At 51.8% G+C, this 12,986-nt stretch overlaps 1 protein-coding gene across 2 annotated transcripts in view; it reads left to right on the forward strand.

Annotated features, from left to right (window-relative positions):
• PACS1 (phosphofurin acidic cluster sorting protein 1) overlaps positions 1-12,986 on the forward strand; it is a 147,925-nt gene that overhangs the window by 118,610 nt on the left and 16,329 nt on the right. For both annotated transcript variants that reach the window (XM_081238800.1, XM_081238801.1), the window contains exons 3-10: positions 787-876; positions 2,232-2,357; positions 4,962-5,106; positions 5,347-5,438; positions 5,533-5,613; positions 8,371-8,430; positions 9,234-9,394; positions 9,760-9,853. In XM_081238800.1, coding sequence (XP_081094926.1) covers positions 787-876; positions 2,232-2,357; positions 4,962-5,106; positions 5,347-5,438; positions 5,533-5,613; positions 8,371-8,430; positions 9,234-9,394; positions 9,760-9,853 — 849 coding nt within the window. The remainder of the gene's footprint in view (positions 1-786; positions 877-2,231; positions 2,358-4,961; positions 5,107-5,346; positions 5,439-5,532; positions 5,614-8,370; positions 8,431-9,233; positions 9,395-9,759; positions 9,854-12,986) is intronic.

Here is a 12,986-nt window from a genome sequence, read left to right on the forward strand (position 1 = left end):
TGCTGAACGCGGGCCCCTCACTGTTGAGGCCTCTCCTGTTGCGGAGCACAGGCTCAGGACGCACAGGCTCAGCGGCCATGGCTCACAGGCCCAGCCGCTCTGCGGCATGTGGGATCCTCCCGGACTGGGGCACGAACCCGTGTCCCCTGCATCGGCAGGCGGACTCTCAACCACTGTGCCACCAGGGAAGCCCAACTTTATTTTTAAGAGCTAAAAACACTATGGTGTTTAACCCAGCGTTAGGTTTGGCGGAGCGGGGGTGCCGGGGAGCACGGCACGGGAAGCGGGGGCGGGGGGAGCCGTGCTAAAAGGAAGAGTTCCTGGAAAAAAAATTATATCAAACTGAGACTGGGAAGGTGAGTTGGTTAGCTGTGTACAGAAGCATGAAAGAATATCCAAGAAGAGGAAACAGAATGTGGAAATGCCCAGAGACGGAACAGTGTGGCCGAAGTGTCAGACGGGAGGAGGGCGGCTGAGGTGCGTGGGGAGAACTGCCACGCCTTGGGGTGCGACACCACTGCCTCTCCCTCAGGAGCGGTGGGAGAGGAGAACTCGGATGCAGTAACAAATCATTTTCATGTGAAAACCCTTTGCAAACGGACAGCATAATACATGTAAAATCATATCTGTGGTAGTGGCTTGATTTTGATCAAGTACAACAAAAAGACTGGTGGAATACTTGAACTGGTAAGAATCTTTGTAGAGTTTAGATGTTGTTTGCAAACAGTATTTCTTTTGGTCTGATTTTTGGTGATACAGCTTTGACCTATTTTTTCTTGGTTTCAGGGTTCAAAAAGGATTCTTCGCTCCAACGAGATCATCCTTCCAGCCAGTGGGTTGGTGGAAACGGAGCTCCAGTTAACCTTCTCCCTGCAGGTGGGAACCTGCTCAGTCGTAGGTCATTAATATGCCATGTCTAGCCCAATCCCGAACAGTCCTCTAATCTGGAGACTGTTTTATCTGAGAACAGCCATAGCCCAGTGATTTAAAGTCACCTAGAGCTTCTGTGGCCGGCCTGGAGGACCAGAGAGATCACCCAGACAGCCACAGCAAGGGCGCCAAGACCCAGATGGGCTGCTGAAAAGTACACCACAAATCGTTCTTTGGTTTTTTGTTTTTGTTTTTGCGGTACGCGGGCCTCTCACTGTTGTGGCCTCTCCCGTTGCGGAGCACAGGCTCCGGACGCGCAGGCTCAGTGGCCATGGCTCACGGGCCCAGCCGCTCCATGGCACGTGGGATCATCCCAGACCGGGGCACGAACCCGTGTCCCCTGCATCGGCAGGCGGACTCTCAACCACTGCGCCACCAGGGAAACCCTGTTTTTTTTTAATTGCAGTATAGTTGATTTAAAGTGTTGTGTTAAGCTGCTGCATAGCACAAGGAGATCAGCTCGGTGCTTTGTGGCGACCTAGAGGGATGGGATAGGGAGGGTGGGAGGGAGGCTCAAGAGGGAGGGGATATGGGGATATATGTATATGTATAGCTGATTCACTTTGTTGTACAGCAGAAACTAACACAACATTGTAAAGCATTTATACTCCAATAAAGATGTGAAGTAAATAAATAAATAAATGAAAAGCACTAAAAAATAAAATAAAATGTGTTAATTTCTCCTGTACAGCAAAGTGATTCAGTTATACATATCTATATATGTGTGTGTGTGTATGCATTCTTTTTCATATTCTTTTCCATCATGGTTTATCACAGGCTATTGAATATAGTTCCCTGTGCTCTACAGGGGGACCTTGTTGTTTATCCATCCTGTGTGTAATGCTTTGCCTCTCATTCTTCTTCCCCTTTTCCTCAGACAGAGCTGTTAACCCCACCATCCCACCGCACTCGGCCCCGTCTCCTCTCCTTGGTAATCCACGCCATGCCCCCCAGCAGAGGCGGATGCTTCAGTCTTGTTTTGCCCCCATACTGCAACCTCCATCCCTTCCCTTCTCCTCCTTATCCGTCCCAGTATGTCTGTCTCTCCACATAATACCAGTACCCCAGGTTGCAGTGCACGGACACCCGATTATCTGGCAAGGGAGGAGGCTGTTTTCTGAGCGTGTGTGGACCACCCCGCTGCGGAGTGGAAGCCAGGCGCTCCCCTCGCCCCTATCACCCCCTCGTGCAGCTGGGAGCCAGTGAAGCACAGGAAGGTGGCACGTCCTCTCGCAGCACCAAGACCCACCGAGGACCCAGTTGCTGATTAACTGTGCTTGGCTCTGTTTTGTGCTCGGCAGTACCCTCATTTCCTGAAGCGAGATGCCAACAAGCTGCAGATCATGTTGCAGAGGAGAAAGCGTTACAAGAACCGGACCATCCTGGGCTATAAGACCCTGGCCGTGGGGCTCATCAACATGGCAGAGGTGAGAGAGGGCGGCCTCTGGACAGTCAGCCTTTCGGAGCCTACGAGAGACACCAGCCCAGCCAGTGATTTTCCCAGCCTGCTGTTTGGGTGTTTTGGGTGTTCTGTGTTACAAATTAATTCTTTTATTGGAAATTCAGGACGCACTTCTTTTTATCGAGAACTTTCTCCCTCATGAAAAGTTTTTTCTTTAACTTTTAAAAAAATGTCAAACTTAGAGAAAAGTTGTAAGAATAGTATAAAGAATTCCCATCTACCCTTCACTCAGATTCATCAGTGTTAACATATCTGCCTTATTATTGTCTCCTACATACACGTTATGCAGTTGTTTTCTTTTCTGAACCACCAAAAGTAAGCTGGTGCCCCATCACACATAGTTAATACGTACTGGGTCTACCACGAAGATCAGGACATGAGCACCGACACAGGGTTGCCCTCTAACCCGCAGTCCCCACCCAGGTCATGCCAAGCGACTCAGGGATGTCCTTTGCAGGCCCAGGGTTTCATCTGGGATTATGGGCTGCACTTAGCTCTTGTCTCATTCGTCTCCCTCGACCTGCAGTCCCTTGGATTTTCTTTGTCTTTCATGCCCTTGACATTTTTTAAGAGTACAGGCTCTTTTTTTTTTTTTTTTTTTTTGCGGTACGTGGGCCTCCCACTGTTGTGGCCTCTCCCGTTGGGGAGCACAGGCTCCGGACGCGCAGGCTCAGCAGCCATGGCTTACAGGCCCAGCTGCTCCGTGGCATGTGGGATCTTCCCAGACCGGGGCACGAACCCGTGTCCCCTGCATCGGCAGGCGGACTCTCAACCACTGCGCCACCAGGGAAGCCCCAGGCTCTTTATTGAATGTGCCTCAGTTCAGATTTGTCTGATGTTTTCTGAAGATTTACATTCAGCTTCTGCGCTTTTGGCAGAATTACTGCAGCAGTAATGCACGCAGCACTCAGTGTTGATTTGTTCCGTTACTGGTGAGGCTAACTCTTATCGCTTGGTTAATTTAAGATGGTGTGTGCCAGGATTTCCAGTATAAAGTTAATTGATACATATTTTGTTCTTACCAATGAAAAAAAACATTTTATGGGGAGGAGATATTTTGAGACTATATAACAGTCTCTTTTCCCCTCATATCTTCACCAAGTAGTTTTAGCCTCTATTAATGATTCTTGCCGGAATCAGTCATTACTTTGATGTTTGCCAGACAGTGAATTTCCAATCCCACCGTTCCTTCTCTATTTATTAGTTGGCCATCTGCTGTAAGATACAGCTTTCCCTTCTTCCCCATTTACTGATTGATTCATTTCTTTGTGTCAGTTATGGATCTGTGGATTCCTGTTTAATTCAGTGGGGTTTAGTCTGCTACTATCATTATTTATTTTGATGCTCAAATTATCTCGAATTTGGCCAGTAAGAGCCTCTTCAAGCTGATTCCTATATCCTTTTTTATATGCCTCCTCGTTCTTTACATGCTTCTTTAGTTTCTGGTACAAAATATTACAGGCTCATCATGTATTTTCCCTGACCCAGCCTCAGAATGAACTGATCCTCCAAAGAGCCCTGGTTCCTTTTAGCAAAGAATGGTATTTAGAAACCAAGATCTAGATGCTAGAGGTGCTCATTTTCCCAATTGGGGTATCATTGCTTCTCCTCCCTCTCAGCAGACGGAGCTAGGAAATACATGTATACATATGCATATGCACATGTATATACATACATATCATGTCTATTTCCACATCTGTATCTATCTGATCATGAGCTCACATTCCAGTCAGTTCCAATCAGCACCTTTGGGGTTCCTCTAGGCTTTCTCCTTTTCATGTTTTTAATTCCCTTCTCAGTATGTTTGCTCATTTGTGCCTGGTGAATCTTCTCAGCCCTGACCAAGGGGAAGAGGAAAGGGGCCACAAATCAATTTTAAAACCTATTTCTGTATTTTAGAACATTAAGTAAGAAAAATTTTGTGGCCATAGTAAAAGATGAGATAGTCCCAGCCCATCTTTCTCTCCTCTTCATGTTTTGTATCAGAAAGAGGGCCTGGGGGGAGTGAAGTATGTGGATGGCACGTTTTGCCAGCTGTGTCAAGCCCTTATTGCCAGGCACAGGTGGCCTGGTACAGGTGGCCATGGTCTGCAGGCCGGCCTCATGCAGCCTTGAGAGCTAGTCTCTCTGTGAAAGACTTAAACTAAAATGCAGTCCTAGAGATAAGCAGTCATTTTCAATCTCAGGCCTTGATTTTTATCTCTAAGCACATGGCCTGACCCGTGGCTGACACTTCTGGAAGTAGTTTTAAAGTGAGACTGGGGACTTCCCTGGCGGTCCAGTGGTTGGGACTCCGCACTTTCACTGCGTGGGCCCTGGTTCAATCCCTGGCGGAGGAACTAAGATCTCACAAGCCGCGTGGCACAGCCAAAAAGAAAAAAAAAAAAAAGGTAAAGTGAGACAGGCAATAGGAGAACAGTAGGCGTGAATCTGGAAGATAGTGAAAAAGAAAATGTGTTAGCAGAACGCCGTTCCCAGTGGCTCGCCTGTCCGTTGGGATTTGTGAAAACGGGCTGCCCTGCGGCACTGTCCATAGCGAGGTGTGTCCGTGGCCGCCCCGTGCTCATAGGTGATGCAGCACCCGAACGAAGGCGCCCTGGTACTTGGCCTGCACAGCAACGTGAAGGATGTCTCCGTGCCTGTGGCAGAAATAAAGATCTACTCCCTGTCCAGCCAGCCCATTGACCACGAAGGAATTAAATCCAAGCTGTCTGGTAGGACGTGTGCGGTGGTGGGAAGCCCTCCCCATCAGCTGATCTCCATCCCAGGAAAGCCTAACACGTTGCTAGGAAAGAGGGGCTGAGAGCTCCCTGGAAATGAAAGGCGGGGGTCGGGGCGCTCTCCTCCACCCCAGCTGCGTTTCCACTTGAGGAGAGCATGGTTCCAGCCAGCCAGAGCCTCTTAGACCAGATCTTCCCCCTGCGAGGTCATCTTATTAAGGTGTCTGTTTCCAGACCGTTCTCCTGATATTGACAATTATTCTGAGGAAGAGGAGGAGAGTTTCTCATCAGAACAGGAAGGCAGTGATGATCCACTACACGGGCAGGTAACTTTCCACAGCCCCTCAATAAAGCTGCCGAGAAGCAGTTACAGACCCTCCTAGGGTTTCCCAACCTCATTCCATCCCCCTACCCACTTAGGACCTGTTCTATGAAGATGAGGATCTTCGGAAAGTAAAGAAGACCCGGAGGAAACTAACCTCAACGTCTGCCATCACAAGGGTGAGCCTCCAAGGTCCGGGGAATGTTTTAGCAGAGATTTTCAATCGGGGGGTAGGATGGGAGTGGTGGATTCAGACTTCCTGGGGGCTTTTTTTTTTTTTTTTTGCTGTACACAGGCCTCTCACTGTTGTGGCCTCTCCCGTTGTGGAGCACAGGCTCAGCGGCCATGGCTCACGGGCCCAGCCGCTCCGCAGCATGTGGGATCTTCCCAGACCGGGGCGTGAACCCGTGTCCCCTGCATCGGCAGGCGGACTCTCACCCACTGCGCCACCAGGGAAGCCCCCTGGGGGCTTTTTAACATCTGCACAGGGCCATGCCCTCAAGGCTGTGATACACCCCTCGGTACCTCCACCTCCACCACCAGCTAATTAAGCATCACTGTTGCAGAGAACCGGCGTTACTGATAGGAGCGTGTTATATTCTTCAGGTTATCTTAGGATAGAAGAAAGGTTGAGAAAACTTGTTGTAGACTTTGGAACAGATGCTTCCTTGGGGAGCAGAACCCCTCAGACACCCTCCCTCCCTTCTCCAGGTGATTACTTCAGGTTTCGTACTGTCCACTGCATAGACAAGTCCAGTCCTCTCTAGGAGCATCTCCATTTGGAATCATTTGTTGAACTTAGCCAGAAATAGTAGGCTAGTGCTTGGAACTGTGGGCTTGATACAGTGCCTGCCTTAATGGATCCAGAACCTTAAGAGACCAGAGGCCTTTGGATTGCGTCTCCTGCACACGAACTCCTCAGGGGTCACTACTTTTGGTGAAATTAGAGTCCTGGACTGAGATGCTTAATACCTGAATTTCTAGGTTAACTTTGACCTCTTCTGGGGTTCCCGTGCCAGAGTGCGGGGGAGTCAAAAGTGCCAGGAGCTTTTTGGAAGAGAAGTTCACAGTTTCATTTGTCCCCAGAGGCATCCTGATTCTCTCTAGCACAGAGCAGCCCAGGGACCCCGAGAGCAGAGATTCCCGTCACCTTCAGGAGTGAAATAAGTGGAGGCCAGACCTTCCGAACATGTCGTATCTGAGCCTGGTCCACTGCGAAACACACTGTCCTCTCTCCAGGCATCCTTGGGTATCCCTGGGCTTCAATGTATGATAAATCCTCAAGGCTGAGGCCTTGATTCCCCCACTGGATGATGACTAGAGCGCGCGTTTGAACTGTTTCATGGCCTCAGGCTTCTAATCCTTGATAGGTGCTCCTAGGCCGGGTAAGGCCCATCCTGGCCTCCAGCCCACCCTGTGCTCTGATATCAGGCAGAGGCTGGAGGTCGCTCTCTGTTGTGGCTCCTCCTGCTAAGTTTTTCTTTTTCCTGTGCTGTAACCACAAAGAGGCCCCGTTTTCTTCCCAAAGGTGCCCCCTGGAGCTGTATAAATCGCCTCTTCCTGTGGTCGCCTCCGTAGCTTCACCGGTTATACGACCAGAGCTCAGTGCTCCTTTGACGCCCACTCCCCGAAAGGTGTTATTATTTTTTGTGTTAACTGCAGGCACTTTCCAATCAGATTTCCAGAGTAATTGTCCTTTCATTCCTGTCTCCCGTGCACATGAATCCTTCTCTCTCTACCAAGAGCACTTTGTTCTAGACATGTTAATTGACTCGGCGTTCTCTGAACCGTCTTCTGCGTCGCGGTCGCTGTGGCTCCCGTTCCTCCTCTGCTGTGGGTGCCCTTCCACCTTGGGGAGCCCCGCCCTTTCTTGAAGGCCCAGCTCAGTCTCACCCACAAGTTAGTCTCCCCCATCCCCAGGTGGTGAGTCTGTCATCCAGTCAGGAGGTGCTGAGGGCCACAAGCTAGTCGCTGTGCCTGGGGTTGGACACATAGAGATAAGGAAGGCCCGGCCCATGCCGTCAGGGAGCTCACAGTGTCCAGTGACACAGACCCGTCTACACAAGTGACCGTAAGCCCGTAGGGCAGGCGCCAGACGAGCTCTGCATCAGGGGCAGCGATGGCCCTAGGGGGAAAGTGACCGGCTCTGAGCAGGACAGCTTCGTGGGCAAGATGCCAGGAGATGGGTTTTCTAAGAGTAAATAGAACTGTGCCAAGCGGATCTGGGGACGATGTTTAGTCAAGGCAGAAGTTACCATGTAAATGGCCCAGAGGGGTGCCAAGTCGTCAGCCGTTAGTTCCCACCTAAGTGGGGTGTGAGGAGTTGGGTGGTGGGTGAGGCCAGGGTCAGGCAGAGCCAGCCCTCAGCAGACACAGGGTGACACCCAAGTTCTTGAGGCTCTGGGGCCAGTGAAGGCCTTTCATCTGGGGAGTGACGAGGTGAGATCTGCATGTGGAACAGTCACAGTGGACTCTGGAGGGAATGAGACTGGAAGTGGGGTGGGAGGAGCTAGTTGAGGGCGGTTGGTGGCCCCAGAGAGGGGTGAGGAAGGAAGCTGGACGGAAGCGGTGGGATTTGGGTGGACAAGAGGGTAGGAGTCAGCAGCCCTGGGCTGGGGGTCAGGGGAGACTCCGGGTTCAGATTCAGTGACTCCTCGGTGCCTGGGTGACCAGGAGGGGGAATGCACAGCGCAGAGGGTGAGCTCCGTTTTGGAAACGTCGAGTTTGAGGAACCTGTGTGTATACAGGTGGCTCTCACCGTGGTTCTGAAGTTCTAGAGAAAGGGATGAGCGGGAGGTGACCATGGGCAGTTACTGGGCTGGGAGTGTGGCCCCGGTTCTTCACCAAAGCGGGCCCTCGATCACTCTGCCGACTGGAAGTGATCGCCGTCCACAGGGGGCTGCTGGCTGAGGACTACTGTGGCTTTGTCCCTACAGCAACCTAACATCAAACAGAAGTTTGTGGCCCTCCTGAAGCGGTTTAAAGTTTCAGATGAGGTACGACCCCTTACTCCCGAGCTGGATGGTGAGTAGAATTCCCGGAGTTTCACCCTTGTTCCTGGCGCACAATCTGGAGTCCAGATTCCAGGAACCCCATGTGAGGGGGTAGCTAAAGGAGGGCGTTCCGCTACTTGAAAAGAGAAGGAAAGATTTACATGTAGCACCCAAGGTTCCATGGTACTCGAAGCAGGGGCACATGCTTCTGCCCAGCTTTCGGGTGTGGGGTGTCCAGCACAGATCCAGTTGCTATTGTTCAGTTTTCCCTCCTGCCCCGAGGGGAACATCGTGAGAAGCAGCCTGTGAGGTGGGAGCCTCCTCCACGGCGTCAGGAACTGGCCGCTGAGAGAAGCAGTGCCTTCCCTGGGCTCTGGCAGGCCTGGAGCCAGTTTTCATGGGCTCTCTTCTCAGTGGACTGAGACAGGGATGGAGATTTGTCCCCTGCGGGCTCTAGAGGAGGCCAGCACGAGCCCGCCAGGGCCCCAGGCGTCTGGGTTTCCCTGCGCCTGTTCCTCGGGAGAAGTACCGTCTCAGCCCCACTCTTCTTCCTGACGCCGGTACCCGGCGTGGGGAGCACTAGGGAGGCTCTGAGAGGGGACGGTGGCCTCACCACGTCCCTGCTCTCAGGATCAAATCACAGAAAGGACACCAAGACCACCCTGATGAGCGTGAAACTATGGCACGTCCCTTCAGGGGACTGCGTAGGGACGCCAGTGGGGCCTGCCCAGGAGGAAGGAGTTTCCTGTCTGCCATGTTGTTAATAGGGGTAGCCCCAGACTCCAGGGTTTTGTTTTCTCCCACAGGTGGGCTTTGGGCTGGAACACGTATCCCGAGAACAGATACGAGAAGTGGAAGAAGACTTGGACGAGCTGTATGACAGTCTGGAGATGTACAATCCCAGCGACAGTGGTCCCGAGATGGAGGAGACAGAGAGCATCCTCAGCACGCCAAAGCCCAAGCTCAAGTGAGGCCCGCACCCCCTCTGTCACACTGTCTCTCTAGGCCATGGCAATCTCCTAGACTCCCCTCCCTCACCACCCCCCACACACCATTACCCGGGAATCTCGGTTCCTCACCCCTTCTGAACCGCCTGCCGTCTGGATAAAGCTCGCTGCTTTAGCCTCTAACCGACAAAAGCCCCGATAGGACTCTCCTGAAGTCCTTCGGTCCAGGTCCCTACTGGTCCAGCCTCGGCTGTGTCCTTCCTCGCCGGCATCCTCGAAGCCCGGGTTGTCGATCTTTCTTGAACACCAGCTCTGCCTGGCTGTCTGTGAGCTGCTGTTCTGGGCCCTGGCGGCCACTGACCCTGGCTGTGCTTCTTTGCCACAGGCCCTTCTTTGAGGGGATGTCGCAGTCCAGCTCACAGACGGAGATTGGCAGCCTCAACAGCAAGGGCAGCCTCGGCAAAGACAGCACCAGCCCTGTGAGCAAGACCAATGGCTGTGGGGTGCGGGAGTGGGACCAGGGGAGAGTCAGGGCTTAACACTGGGCCCTCTGCTCCTGGCTCATTTGGGACCTGCGGGCCATCTCATCTTGTTTCAGCCTCAGTTGTCATCTCAGTCCTGCTGGGCTCTAGTGCTCTGAGGATATTGCTGTGGCCAGGCGGGTGTTCTTTATGGTCTGTTCCCACCATGACCTGGCTCCTTCCCTCCCGGAACACACAGTGCCTCAAGACCTCTTCCTCAACGCCCGTCATGTGGTAGCTGGGAGTGTGGCACCCGGCCAGTGGTGGCGATTCTGCATCCAGGCTGGGGAGAGGGTGGATGCAAAGGGGCAGGAAGGACCCAAGGTCTGTCCAGGAGAAATTACATGGGCTTTATTCAGAAAGTGGGCAGTGCCGTCGAAGAATTTAGAACTCGGTGGGCTGGTTTCCATTTTGCCTGGCGAGCCAGAGGGAAAAGGAGCTGTCTACTGCACACCCCAGAGCTCCACATCACCCCAGGACCACGCTCTGTCGCTCTTTGGGAAGGCTCTCCCCAGCAGTGGAGCAGGGGCAGAGGCCCGGGTTGATGCTGTACCTGCCTCGGGCCCTAGGAAGCTGCCCTCCCCCTTGTTTATGACCAAAGGCAGGATGACGTGCCTGATTTTAGTGCAGTTTTCGGTTTGCTTTGAAAGCCCAGTGTCTTCTCTGTAGATCAAAAAAACTGAATCCTTTAAGTCCTCCTGCTCTTGCCGCTTTAACAGAGGGAATACAGAACTCACCCTGCGCGTAGGTATTAATTGTGAGGAAACGACCTGAGGCCTGTGAGGCTCTCCATCACCTGAAAAGAAAGCACTGTCTATGGAAGGGCTGCCTGCCGCCGGTCCCAGGTGTCTGCGGAAGTTCATGGACTGCCTGCTGCCACCAGGTGGCGCTGTCGTCCACGTAATCCCTCTCCCTACTGAAGGCGCAGCAGGGTGATCCGGCCCTAGAACAGCGGCACCACGTGGCCTTAGCGAGTAAATGTGGGATGGGAAATGGCAGCCCCCACCGAGAATCCCTCCCCAGAGAAACCTCAGGCCCGCCACTTGCAGACCGGGCACTCTCAGCCTTTCCAGCCCAGGTTCCTATGATCTGAGGCTGAGGAGGCCTTACTTGACTAGTTCTGCTCAGGATGTGGCTTGGGGCTGCTCTTTCTCGCAAGGGGGCTGCTGGATGGCCCTGCTGAATCATCACTGTCCACGTGGACAGATCATTGGCCACTGGAGCCAGATTCCATAGCGAGTATAAATATAAGGGATGACTCTTCTAGAGAGAAACCTGGGACCTGGCCAGGGGAGGACTGTCTTACGGTGTCCTAGGAATGCAAAACAAGGGCCCTACTGTAACACAATGCAATCAAATTTTAAATGAGATTAATGCCCCAGAAATGCTAAGCGTGACACCTAACATATGGTGACCGCTCAATAAATTTTAGGGATCGTCGTTACTAAATCAGTAAGAGAAACTACTTTCTACTAATGAAGCTGTTTCTGGGTTGATAGAATTTGTAGGTTCTACATTTAGTCTCAGCTGCATGGCTTATAAAATTTAAAGAGAAAAATCACCTTGATGCTCTGGGCCTCAGGTGCCTTACTTGTGAAGTAAAGGTGTTGGCCCAGGAGCCCAGTTAGCTCAAAAGTCAATGGAGTATCAGTCTTTACAGTGTGATGGCCTAAGGATCCCTGTTCAAGCCAAACATTTCTTTGGGGCAGGGTAGGGCTGGTTTGAGAGCACATGCTCTGGAGTCAGACTTCTGGGTTTGAATCTTGACTCCACTGCACTGCACTGCACTGACTGTGTGATCTGGGCAGTTACCCAGACTTCGTGTCCTCATCTACAAATTGCATGTAAAAAGGACATGCCTTACAAGGCAGTTTGAAGATCCAGTGGGAAAAGGCAGCTAAAGCCTCCAGCATGGCGCTTGATTGATGGTTGGATTGATTTACGGCATGGGAAGCATCAGTAAATGTAAGCTGCTTTGCCATTGTTATTATAGACCCTGAGAGCCATTCCAGCTCTGGACTCCTGAAATTGATAGAATCTAGATGTCTTTTTAGTGAGTTCTTCAAATTCTGGTTCCCTGGGCCAGATTTCAGACTTTGCTGGTTCTCTGCGATATTTCTATTTTGAAGAGCTCCATATGTCTTGATGTGGGTGTGGAACTTTGGAATCCTTTAGTATGAAAGACACTTTGGAAACTACAGAGCGAGGCTGAGCTCTTACACAGAGAACTTCTAAACGTATTAGGGAAAACATACGGGGATGGTGCATCCACAGGCAGGCATGCACATGCTGCCCAGCTTTTGTCCTCTCTTCCCTGATTTCCTAGCATTGTTATTCATTTATTTTTCTTAACCTTCCTTTTTGTTCCCCAAATTTCAGAGGGTTCAGTTTTATCACTAGAACCAGAAGGAATTTCTGCTGATACAAATTATTACAGCTGTCGAGTTTTCCCAAGACTTGAGCACACAGTAGCAACATAATTTGGTTCTTGGAGCTGATAACAGGAGGCCCCGACAGCGCTTCAGTAGGGGCGGCCAAGAGATGGAGACTTTCCGCCAGGACTGCCTGCTGCTAAAAGTTGCTAATTCCACAGCACTGTAACTAATGGTGCTAGGGACCAGTACTTCGTAAACTTGGGAGCCTAAAGTGCCACCGCACTCTGCCCCCTCCACGTGCGCACACACACACACAAGCACGTGCACCCCCTGCAGCAGCAGCCAGCGTCGCCCCCAGGCACAGCGCCTTGCACCGCCACATCTGCCTCGGAGCCACACAGTTAGGCAACACAGCTACTGCGCTGCTGGGGTGAGAAAAGCCTAAAGTATTTATAGAAGCAGGAAGAAGAACTGGGAGAATCGGGAGTTTGCTCCCGGTGGGACTGACTAAAACATCCAGAAGAGTCAGTGCACAGCCCGCAGGTGCCCCACCCCGAGTCCACCTTAGAGCACTCAGCACATCTCAGCACAGCGCTGTGCCGTGAAACACCGCTCTGCTGTCGGAGGGCTGGACCACAGGGCTGCTGCCTGAGAGCCTTCCAGTAGGATGGTGTTATCGCCCCGATTCCTCCTCTTTAAAACGTGTTTAATTCATT

This window comes from Mesoplodon bidens, assembly GCF_964165515.1.
Source record: "Mesoplodon bidens genome assembly, chromosome: 7".
Classification (NCBI taxonomy): Eukaryota; Metazoa; Chordata; class Mammalia; order Artiodactyla; family Ziphiidae; genus Mesoplodon; species Mesoplodon bidens.